At 39.0% G+C, this 21,097-nt stretch overlaps 1 protein-coding gene across 4 annotated transcripts in view; it reads right to left on the reverse strand.

The window, feature by feature from the left end:
• The window catches only part of RPS6KA2 (ribosomal protein S6 kinase A2), a 295,053-nt gene that overhangs the window by 39,101 nt on the left and 234,855 nt on the right, over nucleotides 1–21,097 (reverse strand). For all 4 annotated transcript variants that reach the window (XM_040554039.1, XM_040554041.1, XM_040554040.1 and 1 more), the window contains 3 exons: nucleotides 17,042–17,112; nucleotides 16,077–16,165; nucleotides 7,611–7,675 (listed from right to left, as the gene is read on the reverse strand). In XM_040554039.1, coding sequence (XP_040409973.1) covers nucleotides 7,611–7,675; nucleotides 16,077–16,165; nucleotides 17,042–17,112 — 225 coding nt within the window. The remainder of the gene's footprint in view (nucleotides 1–7,610; nucleotides 7,676–16,076; nucleotides 16,166–17,041; nucleotides 17,113–21,097) is intronic.

A 21,097-nucleotide genomic window follows, 5' to 3' on the forward strand; every position in this document is an offset into this window, starting at 1 on the left:
TTGCTTCACTGTGCTCCTTTGCAAGCATTCATACACACACACGTGCACGCACTCTGGGAGATGAACAAACCAAGGCTCAGTATGTCTGAATCTGACCTGAAGCCTACAGAGGTTAATGGAAAGAGTCCTATTGGTTTCAGCAATATTGCATCATCTCTGCTTGAACTGGCAAAACCTGAACACCATGCTGATGGCAGCGTGGGGGACAGAGCTCACATTTGACTCCCTGCCCCACATTTCCATCCCTAGGCTGTGCTCTCTCTCTAGCAATGCTTTTGTTCTCAGATTTCAAAGAGCTGAATTAGTTGCCACAGACAGCCCCCAATAATTAACATGTCTAAGAAAAAATATGACATTTCTTTCAAACTTTTAGGTCACGAAATTGCTAGAGAGCAATTTTATGACTGCCTGCAATATGTATTTTCAGGTTAACTCTTAAAACAACTTCATAATGAGCTGACTTTTCAGAATATTTAATGGAGATTAATACATGCTTGTCCAGTTCTTTGCATACAGGAAGAGTCTTTTAACTATGCTTTTTTTTTTTTTTTTTTTTTTTTTTTTTTTTTTGTGGTGAATTAACTTCTATAATATAAAGCATGTGGTCAAACCTAAGATATATATACATCAACATAATTTAAACTTCATTTTGCATAGATTAATGGTTCTTGAGGAAGGACATTCTGCAGCATAGAATTAGCATTAGCATAAAGCAGATGTTTGTGGCTGAATTATGATTCCTTGGAAAAGTGGAATGGTGAGGCTGGAAAAGACTCTGCAATAATTAATGGCCATTTCACCATAAAAAAAGTTCCTGCTTGTGTAAAACTGCTCCGTATCTTCTGAGAGAAAAAGAGATGAATAATTGCAGTGAGCCACAATGGAAAGCCAGTCTTCCAAATAATTAAAAGCCAGTTGCAATCTTAAGCAGGAAGTGTCACTCATCAACTGAAAAGTATCAACCTAGTAATTAACATATACGTTTTTCTGTCTGCACAGAGCTTTAAAGGAGCACTCAGCACTTACTGAGGGTCTCTCTGTTGCTAGGAAGTCACCTTGCGAAAGCTATTTGCTTCCAGCTTCCCTTTATTTAATTCACAACTGCAGTCCTTTTACTGCAGAAAGCAATATGGTCACACACACGCTTCCTTTTGGAATTAAACGTACCCCTCATCCTGTGAGGTCCAAAAATTGGAAAATGTTTTACAACTGTACATCATTCGTGAACTGCACTCGCTCTTGATTATTGTAACCATATTCTCCCTGGCCTCTCAATTCTGCACCCCCCATCTGCAGTTTCTTAAGTGCTGCTGGATCCACATTTGTGTTTTGAATCCCTAACCCACATCCTACACTACCAAGGAGGGATTTGAGGTTCATCATGACTCACAAGCCACCTAAAGATGTGTAATCACAAATCCGCTTGTTGGGAGGGGATGGAAACAAAGAAGTTTCTTGTGTGGGAGAAAGGAACCTCCTCTGAGTGTAAACTGGACGACACCCTTTTCCATTTCCTTTTCTACTTGCAATAAAAATTGTTTCTGGTGTTTCTGAACAGACGATTAGGAACAGCAAAAGGTAAACTGCCTAAAACATTTTTCCCAGGCTCTTGAATCAGGTAGCTAGATGAAATCATTGAGGAACAAGAAAGAGCAGAGCAGTATCATCTGTGGGCTTTGCCACCCCACATTTGCTGCACTGTCCTGAGAGAACCAGTACAACCAAAGCCAATTCTCTGAACCAAACTAAACCACAATGCAGAGTTAAATGTGAAGGCTTACTACAGGCAGAGCACATCTTCCTTTAAATGTCCCATATCTTGTCTACTCCAATAGGCAATGTGACAGAAACTGACCTAAGAAAACAGGAAGAATCACAGCCATTGTCTTCCATGTGATCAGAGAACAAATCTTCTCCTTCTGGACTTTCCAAGAATATTTCTCATTTTACATGAAATGTATTAACTTATTATCTCTTACCATGCTCCCAAAATTATTCAGGGCTGATGGACCACATTAATCTCTTCCCACATAAACCAACCAGAGTGGCAAATGACATAGCAAGTTAACCTTGAAATCTTTGAACAGTTTGGTGTCAATCTGTGACAGTTAGAATTGGGTGCCTCCTGCTCTGAAGATGTTTCTCATTGTAGCTTGGTTAAGCCAATGTCTGGCTGCTGCCAAAAGCCCACATGCTTTCTCTGCTTGCATTGTGCCTGCACTGGCATTCATTTGACATTGATGTGTACCAGGATTTTCACAGAATTATCTTTCTACTGGCATAGCTTGCTGAACTTCTTCGTCACAGCATCGGACAAGAACCAGATGGTGCAAAAATGGAGATAGGAGGCTGCTGGTGTGCACAGTGGCATGGTACCATGCTTTTGGTGCCACTGTAATTTCAGTTTAGCTGGACAGTAAAATAACATCCTCCTTCCTTTATGTGCACTGTGACTCCTCTGAGTCACCTACACCTCTCTGACAGGACTCTCATGCTGTGCTTTCTGGCTGAACTCTCACAGTCCCCTTTGGGACCATTAGTAAGTGTGCATCAAGGGAAATGTACTGCAGCCCACAGGCCAGGCTCAGAGCAGGGACCACAGACAAGAACATGGGTTGCAATCTCCACGTGGCACTCTGGCAGCTCAGCAAATGCTGAAGCAATGTGAACTGAAACATTTCTCTTTTGCTAAGTCAACATGTGAATATGTAAAATACAGGAGTAAAAAAAATCTTTCAAATTGAATTTATCTTCAGAACCTTGCAACCCACAATAAAACATGATATTTCAACATCCTTTCTGATTTGTGGGTAAAGAAAAAAAAATTCAAAATAACTAATTTTCTTCTAGGTCTCAATGTTACCAGATCCTTGATATGAGCTTCATCTGAACACACTTCATCAGCTGGGAATACAGGTAATACACCAAGGAGACTGGTAACCAAATGCTGGACATGTGTCTGTCCCTTGCTGTTTATAAGCAGTTAATTTACCATTATCTTTAAAAAAATGCCATCCTGAAAAATCCATAGAAACAAATGCCTGTATATGTGCCTGGAAAATGTCAAAACCCCCAAAACAATAAAAGCCACCCCCACCCCCCCATTAAAAAAAATATAAATAAATAATAACAATAAAAAAGTTTAATTTAGTCGAAATCTATTTAGTCATTTCCTCAATGGTTTCTTTAATGAAAATTGAATTACTACTTAGACACCTTCCAGAAACTGAAAGATGCTACCCTCCACAGTGACGCATTCATAGTGTGAGAATAAACTCCCTTGATGCATACACCTGTCACGGAAAACCTAATAAGCAGACAAAAGGATAAACTACCTCCTAAAATGTTTGTCCTCTTCTAGATTAATGGCACAATGTTATTGCCTACAAATGATAGAGAAGCTAGCAGAATTCAGACCTTGGGATCAACTTTTGCTGTTTGCAAAATCTGCAATTAAATAGTTCACAATTCCAGATCAGTTTGATCTCTGATTAATATTGGAGGAAATAGAACTCGTGTCCGCTTTCTTCTCACTCCTTCCCAGCTGTATTTGACAGTTCATTTTCTAGGATGTCAGTTGCTCCAGTTCCAATTTAGCCTGTCATCTAAATAAAAACCACTGCTTTAGTCCCAGTCCTCTGCCCGCAGTCTGCAAAAACAGATTTCATTTTTTATTTTCAGAGAAAAGCCAGAAATTCTTTAAGCATGACCTGGAAAGAAGAAACAGAAGTACAAATACCAAGAGCCAGGCTGTGCTTTCTAAGATCCACTGACTGAAATTATCTGAGGTCAACCCAATTGGGGCCTGCTTGTCTTAGGGAGGAAAGGGGTACATATGTAGTAAGCAGGTAAAACTTGGAAGGAGCTGTGCACCTAATCTTCTTGGGAATCACAGCCTTGATCATGAAAGACAGTTCATTCGTTTAACACAGTATCTATCCAGTTTGCATCACATCCTAAATGCCTTAGAGCAGTAAGACTGATATTTGCAGAAACCTTCATCTATTTTTGACCCTGCAAAGTGAGGACTTAGGGTTTTGTTACTGGGTGACAATAGCCGTGAAAACAAGACTCATACAGAGATTAGCTCATGACAGTTTACATTTTGGCATAAATACTCTATATTAGACTGTCCCCAGCTCATTTAGTGCTACCTACAAAACACAAACTACATCTGGACTGAAAGGCAGCACCCCAGAGTAAGGGAATGGAGCAAAGATATTGTGGGAAAGGACTGGAGGAGGATGGTTTTCTCTAGCCACATTCATGTTTTCCAGGCTTGTACCTATTGTTTCTGCTGTACTTGGCATGAGCATCTGCAGCATCATAACAATACTCTTCACACTGTATGTCATTTCCACTGCATTCACTGCCTTCATCTGAACCAGACACTGTGTCTGGTTGTGTCTGTTTGAAGACAGTGAGAGATGGCAAAAAAGTGGGAAATGACTGCCTCGACAGGTAAACATTTCAGTGATAGAGACAATAACCAAGCCTGAATCCAAAACCCAAGGGAATAGCTCTGACAGTAGATGAAGATCTGATTTATACATTTCTGCCTGCAATTCTAATGATTTCATCACCATGATGTCTAGACATCACACATAACTTGGAAACAAACAACTAGCTCTCATTTCTGTTTTGAAACTCTTTTTTTAAACTGAGATGAAGCAGCTTGGTACTCTGTTCCTGGTTACCATGTCACTCCTATTGTAGGAAAAAGTTTGCTTAAAAAAAAGACCTCTTTTGCATCGGGTTTCTAGAAGACAATAACCCATTCTGACCCTTCACGATAAAGGGATTTCTGATAGAGGATCATTTTACTTCAGCCTCTGAAAGTTCCTACACTGCCGATTGCAGCAGTCCTATCATACCTGTCAAGGTAGCTAAGCTCTCCATGAGAGCTTGCCTCCTTGCTCACTGAGGCCTTTATATTACAAAAGTATAAAAAAAGTCAACATTAATATCCTGCCTCATCAATGTTGTTGTTTATTGATTTTTATATACACAATGGAAGAACAAAATGAGGGCACTGGGCACTCTTTTCCTGCAACAACAGAGAGATCAGGACTAAACACCTGTGCATGATCCGTTTTTTCTCTCTGACCATGCTCTGCTTCCTTCCACAGAGAATGTGCTAACAATTGGTTGGATCATCAACATAACACAAAGTCCTGGCTTCAGCTCAAGGTTGGGGTGGCTCACACCTCTCTGAAATGCATATGTTACTTCTGCTGTAACTAGATAAACCTTACAAGATCTCCATGAGTGATAGTGAAATCGGGATTAAATGAGGAAATAGATTATAAAGATGATAGCTGATCTGTGTAATAATGATCCATCTGTCTCCAAGAGAGTGCAATAATGTTGGATTAAAATGAGTCTTTATGGCTACGTTTTACAGCAAAGTTACAGGGCTAGATAATTCATCACAGGGTGGTTAAATACACCTCCATCTCTGGCTCCAAGTCACGTTTAAGCACACCTACTCTCTTCATGGTATATATTTCCCTAATGTCTCCACAAGAACTTTTTCAAATGATGAGGGACTATACAATGGACCTTGCTGAACATGTTTTCAAGATGCAGAGCCTCTTTCCTCCATGATGAGTTACTGAGCTGCTCCACAAGCAAATAGAAAAGGAGAAACCCTGTCACCTTTTCAGTGCTCCCAGCTGAATTAAGATTTATGCACCTAACCTGTATTTATTTAATTGCAAAGCTGAGGACCATGGAAATATCAGAGGAACACAGACAATAATAACAATAATAATAATATATCTGCAGGGTTGACTATTTTTAAAAATACCCTTAAAGCTGATGCGACATGCCCCTTAATATTTTTGTACATGTAAAGTCTTTAAACGGTATCTTATGATTACTAAGAAGCAGAAGGCAAAAAAAAAAAAAAATCTAGACTCCAGAACGTATATAATAGGACTAAAAATCATTGGGACCATAAAGAAAATTCTCAAACTCCACTTTCATTGATCATCTTGTAGCATGCTTATGAGTCATGCCAACTCTTCAACATGCAGTCCAAAGTAGATTCATGAGTTTTTCCAAAATAAATGATTCTGTGTGCCTTTTAAAGGCCACTTGGGCACCACAAAATGTGCTTTCACAGAGGTATTAGCTTTATTGTAAAGCCCTGGGCAGTGTTTTGAGAATGGCTGTGGGACAGATTCATACTGTTTTACTAGAATTTATGGTAACAATTGCATTAGCAAGAACAGTGACCTGTTACATTGGCATTCAGGAGAGAATTCAGATCAAATATGAAAAAGATGTAACAACACCATAACATAGGTCAGACAAAATTAAACTAGAAAATTCTAGTGGATGTGGAAAACAGGAGCTCTGACGCATTGGCAGATGCCCAGATAGAGAACAAACATTGTTTGCCTCCAAGTTTGTCAAAAAATACCAGTTTGAACAAATATGATACTGAAAAAGTGAGGTTTAACCTGTTGCAAGTCTGAATCAAGTACTTAGCTAAACTCTACTGCCAGCTTTATGAGCTGTAGCTGATAGCAATAAAATAAATCCTTGTTTACCACTATATGAATCATGTCTGACATGTCTTATTAGAACCATGTTATACTTGATAAAATGTTTGCTGTTCCAGTTTTGAGTGCCGATGTTAAATTAAAGACTCACCTTAATAAAACATCAACCACTTGTAAAAGGAGTTGCTATTTCCTGTTCTGGCTGGCTGACTTGTATACCCAGTGGTGTAAAATCACTGTTCTGAAAATCCACCTGTGTTGTACTTTTCTGTTGAACCCACCACAACGGAAGAGCCAGATCCTGTCCTATAGTCACTTAGAAGGGGCCAACAAAGCTGCTTTGTTAGAGGACTTACAACACCAGCCAGTCCCAGTGGCACCATGCTGTGTTTCAGTGAAGGGTGAACCTGGAAGTCTTGGGGCTTCTAGGAGCTACATGGGCAGATATGTGCAAGAGTGGACCTGGGGCTACTCTGAATAGTTTCAAGAGAGAAAAGAAATCCTGGAAGTCCCTGACATTGGGAAGAATAAAACTAGCATTTAGTCCAGCTTGCCAGAGCTACCGAGAAGGGACAAGTATTTCAGTATGGAACATAAAAGCAGAAGGATGGAGGGACCTAAAGCATCAGACAGCTTCCCTTTGGAGTATCTTTTTCAAACTCAGCCCTTTGGCTCTTTGTTCCTTTGCAATTGAAACATGAAATATTACAGGAATTCCTTTATTTAAAACTGATCGTTTTCACTCCGATCCAGCTCCCACAATCAATGCATCATGTTTATTAGAGTTGAATGTGGAAATTACTCTGCAGAACACTGCAAATAGCCTCAGGTAGTACTGTGATTAGCCAGCCCATCAGACAGAACAGAGACAAGCAGTCAGAGAAAACTGACAATTGCAGAAAACAGATTTCTATTTCTTTCATTTTGGGGTATGAGAACAAATGTTTATATGTATGCCAGAGACATAGGTACCCACTTAAAAGGCTCTAGGTCCTGGTTCTTCTACGTTAGAGATCACTTAATCTCTTTTCTAAACATGGCAGTTAGTCTTCAAAAATTTAGCTAAGAAAAATTAAAAAATTAAAATGCTGCTCCACTTACATTCCAGTCTATAGTAACAAAGAAAGGGTGACGTTTAATTTCTTCCACTCCATCGAATCCAGCACCTGACAAGAAAATGAAAGAATCAAAATAAAGTCATGCTTAGTAAAGTGATACATGACACCTCTTCTCCAGCTTTCCTCCCCATCCTTCTTTTCTTCTGACAAGCCAGAATCACCATCTAAAATTTTCTTCTATTCAAGAAAGCCTGAACAGTACAACTGCCACAATCATACAAACAACCATAAATACAGACAATGGCACCTCATTAATAGATATTTGAGGGCTGAAGGTTTTTTCTTTTTCTTTAAGCGAGGCTGGTGTCAAGGCTGCTCTCTTCAGGCTTCAGACGAGACATGGGATTTCAGCTGCAGCAGAGCACAGGCACCAGCAAGGCCAGGAGGGGCCCCAAAATGTCCCAAAGCTCCAGCAAGGCTACTGCTGCCTCTTGCCACCAACAGGAGATCCCCTGCCTGCACTGATTAGCAAACCTTCTCTAATCACCCCTTCTCTGCAGGCAGGAAAAAACACATTACTAAGTTCAGACTCAAAATATCAAAAGGCTCCAAACGATTTCAGACAAGTCAGGTTTTTAGGTTCCCCCTTCTCAAACACCATCTTGAAATTTGCACGAGTACCAAAATTATCACTCTCACGGGTATCTTTCCTTCACTGGTAGTACTGTTAAACTTCTCTTACATTACTCTATTGGAAATTTAAGGAAACTCCTCTGAGATTGGTAATGAATCTAATCTAAAAAGATTGCTTTTTTTTTCTTCCCTTAGTTGAATTTATATGCTTCAATGCCATTGCAAAAACTAACAGGTGCTCAGTAATAATTAAACAACTGTCAGAGATGACTTAGCGTTCCATTTTGGAGGAGTTGATCTGACTTTATTAATAGCAGTTTTCATTTTTTCAGAAGGAGAAATAACATCTGGAAGCAAAGGCTTCACATTGCAAATTTGGAACCAGTTCCTGAAAGGTACCCAGCACTTCTTTACAAGGATGCTTAACACCCTCGATTCCCAAAAGGACTCAGGATTAATAAGCATCTTGCAAAAGGCACCTCAGAGGACTCAGCTTTTTAAATGCAATAGTTGTACTTCCTGAGGATCAGCATTACAAGCAGTTTAGAAAGGTCTTGTCAACTCAAGCTTTTGTAAAATGTGACATCCGCTCTCCTTGTGTACAAGACATTACTGATGTTTGCCAAAATGCACTGATCAGGAACAGCTTCCTACAGTCTGCTTAACGTTCACTGATGAATGGATATGAAAAGCAAACACTTTGTGAACATAACATACCGGATTATGTCAGGCCTGCTGCATAATAACTCACAAGTAATGCTGGTCTGATTACTTCCCCATCCTGGTAATCTTATAGTATAGACAAACGTAAGAGATGCACATGAGGATAAACATCCTAGCTTGGTATACAATATTATGTGCTCTGAGGTGACCCTCCTCCTCAGGCGGGAGTGAGGTCTTTGGGTTATAATGGACACATTAGGAAAACACACCGTGAAATGAAATCTTAGAGAGAGAAAAGAGGACAAAAGAGAGAACATCATTACGTAGCTGTATAAATCTGTTATACGCCTGCAGTGTTAATGTGGAATGTAGTTAATTCCCTCATCTAGAAAAGGGTGTATCTTTTAGAGCTAGGAAAAATCAGAGAAGTGCAACAACAAAGGGTATGACCTGGAAATAGATGACTGAGGAGGGTATATGACAGAGATCTGAAAAGTCATGATTATTTGGAAAGGGAGGGGGAGGAAAGTTAGGGATTAAACATTCCACATCTTTTTCTGTGTGAGAATTTATGTCAGTAAATGATGCTAATAGGAATCAGGTTCAGAGCAATCTGGAGGTCCTTCTTCAGATAGCAACCAGTTATGTGATGTGTGGAATTACTTGAAAAAGAGGACACGGAGGCAAAATACTTATATAGGTTCAGGGGAAGACCAAAAATGTATGTCGAAAAGAAATCTGCTAAAGATTACTTCATTGACAAACCACAAGAGGTTCAGGAAAACCCTTGTTTGACCTTAAAGCAGGTGGAGACTGGGAGAGAATTTGTGTAAAATATCACATATGCTTACCCTATTCTTGCTCTTCCCAAGATAGTTGTTAATGACTTCTAGGTATTGGACAAGAAAATACTAAGACTTAGATAGCAGTAAGACTTGTTTTATTTCTTTCTTAGCATAGTTTTTCCACGCACAGTCTAAAGTCTGTACTAGATACCCCTGAAAGATTCATTCTAATTTCAGCAATGCCAACAGAAAAATGAAACCAGCACAGCTACTCTGAAAAGAATCACATTAAATAACTCTTCAGAGAAGAAATATCTGTGAAAAATGTCTTGTGTTCAGTGGTGGTGATTGGAAACTTTGTAATGTGCAGTGGATGTTCTTTACTAAATGAGGATGAAACTCAAGTGCCAAACTGATTTCAAAGGACTAGGATAAATGCTACAGACACTCTACATTACTGGTAGCATTCCTTAGGCTGAGGATAACTGCTGATGCATTCAGTCTTCTCTGCTCTGCTTCCTACCCCGCTGCTTTACTTTTCTCTGTCTTGTAGGCTTACGGATAGATCGTTGTGTGATGGGAATGATTGCCCTTTTTCAGATGACATACTATTTGAAACAAACACTTTTTTGCTACTGTTTTTGTTCCTTCTTTTCTGCAAAAATGCAGAAATCAGAACCAAGGAAAAATCCCACCCGTAGCTACTTCTATTTGTGGAGGACTAAAGTGTGCAGTAAGGAATGTAGCATGCATTTGACATGGGTATTTGTTTGAAAAATTAGCATTTCCCACTTGGGGCCACCTCGGAGCTCTGGCACAGAAAGAACACGTTGTTGGGAATGTCATGGCTTGACTCCACCTCTGGCTAGCTTAATGTACTAAAGAGATTTAGGATGGTAATAGCCTAATTTTGCAAAGAACGAAGGATTCTAATTCACAGCAGCTGATTTTACATCACCTAGAGGATTCAGTCCTTCCTGTAGTTTTTATTCCCTGATTTTCCCTGCGGTGAGACCTGATTGTGTAGCCCACAGCTCCCTCTTGGCCCCTGTGCTCTGGCTGCTGGCAATGGCTTGTGACTGCGCCCCTCCAAAAAGAGAAGAAGTAAGTGACCTGAAGGCATGTTCAGGGACATCTCTGGGAGCCCCCAGGGGCCACCCTGACCCTGTGTGGAAATCAAAGTGAGAAGTTACAGCGTTAGGTACTTACGGTGCAGCCTCTCTGGATTTGCTGTGTGTGTTTGGGCCATTCATCTACCTTCTACAAATCTAGAGTGGTACTGAAAAGAGATGTGCTCTCACAGAGAAAAGAAGCCCAGAGGAGGTCCCATCTGGACTGTCCTACTTCATGGGGGTGGACAGTTCTCAAAATAGAGTTGAGGACTGAGCAGACCACTGAAGCGCAGCACATGGCTCCAAGACTGTACACCTGCTGCCTTCCTCTAGTTTTCTACTTGCCTTTTTTTTTTTCTTTTAACTTCACTTTAACTACAATTTTTTAACCAGACGTCTCTGAAGAATAATCTGCACAATCAAGCCTATTGCCGGCAAGTGTTTCTACATGCCGTGCAGTCCCACAAGGGTCCAAGATGATAAATAATGCTTTTGGATTTAATTGCCAGCTTAAACACATTATGGAGTGCATATAGATTTATATAAAAGTAGCCTCATGTTAATAAGCAAAAACTTCATTATCTAAGATTGTTTTATGACTGTAATAAAAGTGTCTGCGTGCAGTAATGAATGTTTTATTTACATTTGTTTTTGATTGTAGAATCATTATGGACAACATGAGCCCTGAAATACACTAAGGGGAAAAGAGACCTATGAAAGTTTATTATTTGAATATTCAAAATGGGTAGAAAGGTTTTACAGAATTTTAATTTCAGGGAATAAAATTTTAGTGACTACTTTTTCACGATCAGGGCCACACATTTTGAAATTCATTCTAAGGTTTACAAAAATGATACACAATCACTCTGATGAAAGAGAAATTTGTTTTTAAAGCTTGTTGTCTCATAAAACTGAAAAATAAAGCTTTCTATGCATCAAAGCAGAATGTTTCTTCTCTAGGAACATAGGACTAAGGAAAGAATAACCATTTCTTCAGCTTCTATGATGAGTCTACCAGCACATGTTTTTACTTTATACTGTCTTGGCCAAAAATCTCAATTATGAGGATTCTGGAACTTTATGGTGCTTAGCAGTGTAAGGAGTTCCTGAAATGCTCTTTAGATTTGTTTACCTACCTGAACAGACTGAGGACTTTGGGTACGTGAGAATTAGTTCTTTCCTTAAGTTACTAGAAATGCAATGAACTAACACCTTTACTGTTTATTATAATTTCTTTTCTGAGATGCTTACACCTTGTTTGCCTAGATATTCCAGTTAATCTATTTTAATAATTTAAAATTATGCCCATCCATAATCTGCATTTTTTTGTATTAAAACAAAACAACATGAATGCAGTGCTAAACTGACTATTTGTACAGCAGAGTACATAGGTTCAGAAAAGGGCAGACAGTGCCTATAACAAAAGATGCCAAAGAAAGACTTTTCATTCCTTTAAAATTTGTTAAAATTGTTAAAGAATTATCACGGGCACCAGACTTAAAAACAGAATCAATTAAACGGTATCACTAAATTTCTTCTCTGCCTCATTTATCTCCCTCCAATCCTAGTATTTTTTCATTTGTACCTAAAGCTTCAAAACAAAGTTTCAAAACAAAATTTTAGAATTCCTAATCAATGTTTACTTCCATTTGTTAAAATATCAAAACCAAACAGCAAAAAGCAAGATGGTAGTCAGAATAAAATGATTTTTTTAAGCCCAGCATCTTTTGGCTTGCCAAAGTTTGAAATATTTTAGGACTAAATACAAACACCCTCTAGATTTGCAAACTTCTGAAACAATGACTGAAAACAAGTGTTTGATCCATAATATGGTTTCCTCTTTATTTTAGCATGCTTCATTAATTTTCCAAAGATTTTTCAAAACAGGATGTCTAAGGCTACTTTTCTTTTATCTTCAGACTATTATTCCTTTCCCAAAAAAAGCTAAAATCTACAAAGCTGAAGTAGTCCTTTTATCTACTGACTTTTGTTCAGCATTTAGGCCAACCATTTAAGTATTTCTTCTTTCATTACCAACAAGCTTGTTTTCAACATCTTTCATGCTGATTCTCAATCAGTTGATAAATAGAATACCTTCAGAAGATTTCCACTGCTATCCCCAAAAAAGTTAAGGTCTGTTTTTCTGTTATACTTTTAGATTTTATTTCCTTGAGTGCTTTTGTTATAAATAATCTCTTCCTTTCTCCCAGCCTTCATATTATTTCAACAAATCTCAGGTTTAAAACCGTGCCCCTTAGTAATTTCCCATATTAAAATGGAGGAAATACTGGGGCTAGAATTGTCATGGCTCATTTCTAAAGCTAAGCAACTTCATTTATTTACGTGAGCAGCTCCTTTTTAAAGGACCGGTATCCAGAAATTCCCGCTGACTTCACTGGAGCACATTTTGGATACATAGCAAATTGTGGGAAGCCACAAAACGAGCAGTGCAGAACAAAACAAGAGACAGAGAAAGAGAAGAAAGCAGAAAGAAACAGAAGAGGGGAGTGCGGAAAAGTTTATATTTGCTGCAGTGTTTTATTTTCCTGAATGTGGATTAAACCTAGAAATCTCTATTTTTCTTTAACATCAAACCAATTTGCTTGAGGGCAATTGAAACCTGCTGAGAAATGTGTTTTTGCACTGTCACCTCTATGGCATATCAGACTACAAGAGCTGCCATCAGGTCAGGAGTTAAAACCCATAGGAGCACAATGCCTCTGTGGGCTATGCCTATGGGGTGTCCCCCCAGGAGGAAAAGGGTCACAGCAGCATGCCGAGGGATTGGCTCCCCTTTCCTGCCAGCCTCAGAAGATGGCTTTGCAGGAGGCTGGGTGGTCTTTGTTCCCTGTGTGGAGCAAGGGCTCTTGTCTTCTACTCTCTCCTGGAGGCAGCCTACGCCATACCGTCCTCCTCCACAAGAGCCAGGCTCCCTCAGAAAACAGCTGAGCCCCCATGTCGGGTCACTGCATGAGGCAGGGGCTTCAGCTGAGTTGCTGCATTCATGCAGAAAACATCCGTTCACCCAAAATGTGACAGTCCAAGGTGGCTCAATGTAAAGCAGAGAGCTGGAATAGCCCACACGCTGCCTCACCTGAAGCAAGGGAAAGAGATACTGGAGCAAGAAGGTCAAGCAAAAGCTCAAGGGCACAGAGCACAGCGTTCATCTTCCCCATGTATGCATGTACACCCACACGTACCTATTAGAAACCGCAAGATCCATTGCTCAGGCAGATGGTGGTGGAAGTGGGCTGTCAAACAATTTGCTCTCTGCCATCTGTCAGACCGCTAATGCTGTGACTGCTGCACAGAGGATTAAAAGCACTATGTGGCAAAGCTTCAACAGCACCACCTCCAGCATCTGAGAAGTGAGTGTGGGTACCACAAGTAAGGGAGAAACCTCTCTTGCACCTCTTGCTCTTTCCACACCTCAGAACAAGTGATTTCCTAATTCAGCTTTTTGCTTCTAACCTTATGTCTCCAATCTGAAATAATCTTGCAAGTGTAAACAGTTGCAAGCAATAGCAGCAAATTGCTTTTCCTAAGTCTCAATATTTAACCGTTCTATGCCATTCCTTAAAAGACAAGTCATTTATTAGCTGCCAAAACTCCCATAGATGACAATGAGAGCCAACTACACATTTAAATTGGACCAGCCAGCTCCCTTCTTGTGATACAGTTTAGAGAATTGAAGGATTCAGTTTCTGCTCACAAGGTCAGTCTTTTACAGTGCCTTTGAGTTTCCAGAGCAAAGTATTTCCATCTAAAAGTACTGACACAGAAAAGCATGTCTAGAAATTTCTTAAGACATTGATAGCAGAAGATCGACACAGGTTGGCTGTGTGGCAGGTGCATAAAGAAGCTCTTGTACCTTCAAAAATAATTCATTATTCCAATGAAAAATAATTCTTTTTCTGCACTAAGAAGTTCACACAGGGAAATCAATTCGTTCCAACACTATCAGGCAAAGATGCCTCTACTCCTGTGACAAATATAACTCTGAACCTTCAGAGGTCCTTCATATTTCCAGTTTTTCAGGTTTTCCCGGGTATCTTACTACTAGCTTTGTAAAATCTCATGCTGGGCCTGGATCAAAACTGTTGTGTCACCTCAGTCAAGGGCTTGGTCTGCCAGAGCTGGCAGATGTGAAGGGAGGAAGGGAACCCACTTTGTGGCACAGGCTCAGGGATAGAGCGCTTTGGATGTGGCAAGAGATGAACAGAGCATTTAAAATTATTAGGGAAATTTAAAAATAGGAAGACTCGAATGAGTGGAGGATACCAGTAATCAAAAGGTATTGATAAGTGGTATATTAGAGTGTAAAAACAAACAAACACAAAACCTACAAGAGAGGTACAAAGGAAAAGGAAACCAGGAGGAGTATAAAATGTGCACTTTGGAGTTATTCCCCACTGCCCTCTGGTTTGCCCTCTTCCTTTAGAAACAAGATTTTCCCTTGCTCATTCAAAACGCAGCAGAATCTGAGACTACTGTGGAAAATATATATATATATATATATATATATGTATATATATATATATATTTCACAGAACGGGATATAACTTCTAAATGAAAAAGAATACAGTGCTATTATCATGGTATCATTCACTTGATATGACCATTCTTATTTTTCCACATAACAAATGAAGACTAAAATTTCAATGAAAATTATGTGCTAGGCATGGTCCATGACCTGAATAAATGTGATGAATTTCTTAATTAACCTCCCAAAGGTAGAGACATAAGATACATGATCCAATAAATTCCTTTAGTTTATCACAACTTAAATGGAATTAGTAACAAAGGGTGAAAATACATCAGTAAGAAAGGAGATAATATGTTCAGGGTAACAAAGAAAGCCTACTGTTAAAATGTTCCCAGCAACCAGAATGAGACAGCATTGAAATGCATTTTAGAATAGGAGAGCTCATGAAAAATTTTACTCCCTTTTTCTCCCTACCTCAGATCTGCAGCTAACCTACACAGAATAAAAAAGATCACTGTCTTCCCAGTTCCCTATATTATCATATGCTGGAGTTGGGTTACACAGTTCATAAATGCTGGTGGTTCACTCTCCCTCTGCACCGAAAAAATAAAATCCAAGCTAATAACATGTTTGGGATTTCAGTGTTTTGCCTGTACTCTTTGCAAATTTCTCTAGTAATGCTGAAGGTTTCCTGCACTCTGGGAAAGCACACAAAATGCACACAAAATGAAGAGGATAACTCTCAGGGAAATGATCTCCAAAGGAAATGATCACCACCTGACAAGACGGAGCACACGTGACAAATGCACTGATCAATTGTACGCCCATACCTAATCTGTTGGATGGGTTCCTTTTGAAGAGGGCTCGCAGCAGGCTCTGGGCTTCTATGCTCAAGAACTGTGGCATTCCCAGCTTGGCTCTGAAAGAACACGACACTTGAAAAGAAAATAGATTTTTCAAAAATTTTCTCCATCATATTGTGGTTTACAGAGCGGAATTGCAGTAGTCAGGAGGGGGCAGGCACATGAATTTACTGACCAGAGGCATGACTACCTAAATACACCACAATGTAAACTGAGGGCCTGATCCTGTTCTGTCGAATGATTTACCACTGGCATCACTAGAGCAGATCTAATGAATCTCATAATATCGTTTGCAGCCTAAATAGGTCATTTTCCTACTTGTTTTTTCTTTTTAATTTTTTTTTTAGTTTGCAGAAATAAATTTGGGAATCAAGAGAAATTTAAAGAAACAAAGAAAACATTGTGAAAATAATGATAATAAATCACATATTGATTAGAGTGAATAACACTTTTCCCTTGGTGTTTCACAGTTACAGAGAAAAAACGTAAATGTAAGAAGTAGGTTAAAAAATGTAATAGAAAGGTAAGCTTCAAACTCTGAAATAATTAAGTCTGTGCTTAACATTAAGTGAGTGTGAAAAACGTAAAGGAAAAGATGTGAAACCTTGAAACAACAAAACATAAGCTATCCTGCAGAAATCTATTTCCACATCTGTATGGATAATGACATTCTGTATTATGGAAAGTAAGATACATTTCTTTTGTAAGGCCTGCTCAGTAGTTCACTTCCTTCTATTTATTCTGAAGGCAATTTTAGAGCCACATGCAGGCATTAGCTGTGCGTACCTTATCAAATCCATGCCTTACAAAGCTTTGAAAAACTCATTATGCACATTATTATTCTCCATCCTTCATATACATAGGACCTATAGGCTGCCCCAAGGGCACAGCTAACTCATAGTTAAGGAAACGAAATAGGTTTCACTACTCACTTGAGAATAAGAGCCATTGTCTCTTTTCTGTCTTTACCCTGGAATGGTAATGATCCTGTCAGCATCTCAAACTGTGGAATAACAATAAAATGGCAAAGTGAGTAAGTGTTGAGACAGTCTGCATAGCTTATCTACACCATGATCATCTTCTATTCATTTCAAACATAACCAAAAACTTGAGGAAAAGGAACGGTCCAACAAGCTGTAGTTTGGAAAAAAACAATACAGCAAATATGGATTTTGCGGAACATCAAGGACCACTATGACTATTTAGCTCAAGAGCCTTGTTACAAACTGATAATCAGGGTTAAGTTTTGGTATGTTTAATGAGAAGTATCATACTTGCTGCTTCTTCCAGCACCTGTCCTATGACAATGTTGGAGATGAGATATTTGGCTGGATGGACCTTTAGTCTGAACAGGTATGGTTGTTCTTAGGTGTCTGGCACGGACTGTGGTGCAAGGGAAATGGGTTTACCACACCATCCCACACCTTTTCTTCATCCTTCATGTCCCTTCCAATTTGGGATATTCTATGATTCTATGTTTCTTTTTACTTGAGTCCAACCGCATTTGCACTACTTAGAAATGTCATTGCTATACTTTGCAGGAGAAACATGTTCAAATCCAACAACCTCAAGGCATTATTACTTGCTTTTTTCTCTCCCATTTTGGTTTCCCTGGCTGTACTCGATGAATTTTGCAAGTGTCACATTTAAGTGAACCCAAGTCTCAAAGCAAAACTCAGCAATCATCATCAATTATTTGCTTAACTCACTAGTGAAAACATCAGTCAGTTATAGCTCCTTTGAAACAGAGCAATGCTTTCAGCAAATTTGACAGAAATTTCACATTTGTAATAAAAGCAGCCAAAGAAATTTAGTATGGATTCAATACCAGGTCTTTCATGCAGCTCTAGCCTCAGCGTTTCATGGGGGTATCAGTGGTAGTTGCTTCCTCTGACTAAAGGATGTTGAAGGTTATGCATCAGCAAATAAAAAAACAAGAACATAATTTAGCCCAGGTATAAAGGAGGACAATGTCCGCTGAGGGTAAGGAGGATGATTATTTGCTTATGTCTCTGATTCAGGCTTTGGATATCTTCTACCACAATAATACTTACTGATTAATATTAATTGCTATAAATTAAATATCTATTAAGGTAGGACAGATTGCAACCATTATGTGTTTTTTGTACCTTACCACACAAGTAGCTTCACTCCTCTCAGGAAGCAAATTTGTTGCAAAAGGAGCCTTTTTATTAGTAAAAACTGTCAAACTGCTTCATCGCCCGACTACTCGCTTTTTGCAGATTAGATAGGGCCGTGTCATAAGAAAACTATATGAAAACATAAGAAAATTATAACTATGAAACTGCTAGGCTAGACTTGTGGAGAGAGCAAATGAGAGGCTTAGAAGCCTAGTAATTAACTGACTATAATTAATCAAAGGATTTGTCTGCATTATGAACAAATTACCTCAAAAGGATAAAACACAAGGCAGAAGCAAGGAAAAATACTTTAAAAATGTGCATATGACTGACAAATATAGACAAGATTTGGAAACATGAAGCTGTTAACTCCTGCTTGGTCTAAGAAAGTCAAGACAGCAGCTGTCTTGCAGGACTGGTGGAAAGCAGCTTGTCTGCTAGAAAGAAATATGATGGGGTAGAATTGATAAAACTGCCTAAATGACGTAGGAGCTCAAGTCCCATTTTCAAAATAATTCTGACCTATAGGAGCTTTATTCCTGACCAAAATGGTCATATATCCTAGGGATGAGGGGCAGAGAATGGTGCTTCCCAGGGCAGTAACAAAAGTGACACATATTGTACAAAACCCTCATCACAATTTCTAAAGAGTTTCCTTTGCTTTCTGGATAAGTACCAAATGTTCACTTACACTTGCTCATGTTTCTTTGTTGTTATAATAAATCTAATTTAACAGCACTAACAATGCCTGCAACAGCTCATTTATTTTGGCAGAAATGGGCTTGATGCTGCTGATGCAAATGATAACAGATCTAAACTACTGCTTGGTCAGTGACTATGTGGCAGGACGACAACTGCAGCTCACAGGAAGATCTACAAATGCAGTGTGTGTGCAGGGCAAATCAACCTGACGGCAAGAAACTTGGATGCAATGTTCAAGGAGGAAGAAAAGGAAAAATAAATTGAAATTGCAGGAGGGAGTAGGGGAAGTGACTGTCCTGGAGGCTGCAGGGAATATTTACTGCACTGCTTTAATGGCTAGCACTGTTACCACGTCTCCAGTTACACAGGTCTAACACTGAGATTAATTCAGACTCAGAAGAAATACACTTAACATCAATATTTAAAGTGAAATGCAGCTACTATGAGTTAAATTTACTTGAGTTTTTGACTTCAGTGAACTCAACTCAGCAGCAGCTGGAAGAAAGCACTGGTTCCTCTAAATGCTGTCCTGATTCTAAAACTTGTTGAAGAAGATTAAAAATGAAATAACAAAACTGAAAAAAAAAAAAAAACAAAAAAAACACCACCACACAATTTGAGATGGTTAATCTTATCAGTTAAGGTTGCTGCACAGCAGCATGGTTTCCTGTTTATTTTTTAAAAAATCAAGAACTTGCTAAACCTAAACATGCAAGCAGAAGCGAGCATTTGCTGTGAACAGCCTTTCACATAAATACAGAGTAGCATGGGTCACAGAAGGCTGACTGGGAGCTGAGCCTAGGTGTGAAGAAACTTTGCAGTATTTTTGGCTATTAATGCAGACTCTATAATTTTCTTTTCTCTGGGAAATGCAGTTTCCACTCTCCCCATTTCCTCATTTGTATAAACCTAGTTGGTTTGTTCCTTGCTTTCCTTGAGAACAACTCACTTCTTGAGTATTCTGGGGCTCCACCTTCTCTTAGCCAATACCTCAGAAGACTTTGCCTCCCTCCAACCTTGGTTTCCTTTCTGTACCAATCAGCAAGAAAGGCAATTATTCCCTGCTTCAATTCAGTTGCCTACTAATACAACCACAAAACAAGCCTGATGGGAACGGATACGAGAAGTGATGCTGTTAGGTCATTTAGGAAGAGAATGAACAAGAAAAAATCCACAGCCTGGGATGATTGCCAGATGAATAATCATAGCAGATGGAGGGACAGCAGACAGTGCAAACCATTTCAGCCTGAGTCTGCCCAAATATTGTGGGCAATAAATGATAAAATGCAAAGTTACAGAAGAAACTTGTCAATACTCCTTTCCGGAGAGTGGAGAGACACTCTTGTCAGAATGGCTGGCTTACCCTCTCAGCACTTCCAGTCATTTTCCAGGAAGCTGGGAGCAGGTCAGCCACTCAGTTTTACCATTTGTAAAATGTACTATTTACCATTATTAGCCATCTGTGAAGCATAATGAATTTGTGTTTCCAAAGGGTTTGTATACCTTCACATAGCAGCTAGCATAGACATTCAAAATACTATTCATTAAGAAGACAATCCTTTGCAATGAGAACGAAACAAGAATATTTTGATAGGATTTTGTACAAGAAGATAGTGTTGCTTTGTTATCTTGTATTTTTCCAATGTCACTGTATGGTTAGGTTAAAGTGAAAATTATTACAGAGCAGAATACTTGGGCTAGCAAGGGAATCTTTTTTTTTTTTTTTAATGCAGATTTCACTTCATTGCTGACATATATTTATTTTTATTTTTATTTGGGATGGCCTATGGAGTCATCGCACCCTTTCTTTCTCTAATTATAATCTCCTCTCTGCTGACATGACTCTCAATGGTGTGCAGTACTTTTTCCTGAAGTGAAAAGAGGTACAACTTCCACAATGGCTGTGGCTTCGTAAATCAGTACGCTGAATTATCATGAATTATAAACCCGCTGCTATGAGCCACCTTCCATGTTATGTTGCAGACAAGTTTATCTGGGCTTCAGAAATGACATAGTGGGCATCAAGGCTCTTGTGGAGCTGCTCAAAATTTATCAGTCATACATACAAATTTTTAACAAGTTAAGTCAATTGCTAGTTTATGCAGATCTCTTGATGAGAAAAATATGCTTTTGTAGAATAGTGTT

Source organism: Cygnus olor, chromosome 3, assembly GCF_009769625.2.
Source record: "Cygnus olor isolate bCygOlo1 chromosome 3, bCygOlo1.pri.v2, whole genome shotgun sequence".
Lineage (NCBI taxonomy): Eukaryota > Metazoa > Chordata > Aves > Anseriformes > Anatidae > Cygnus > Cygnus olor.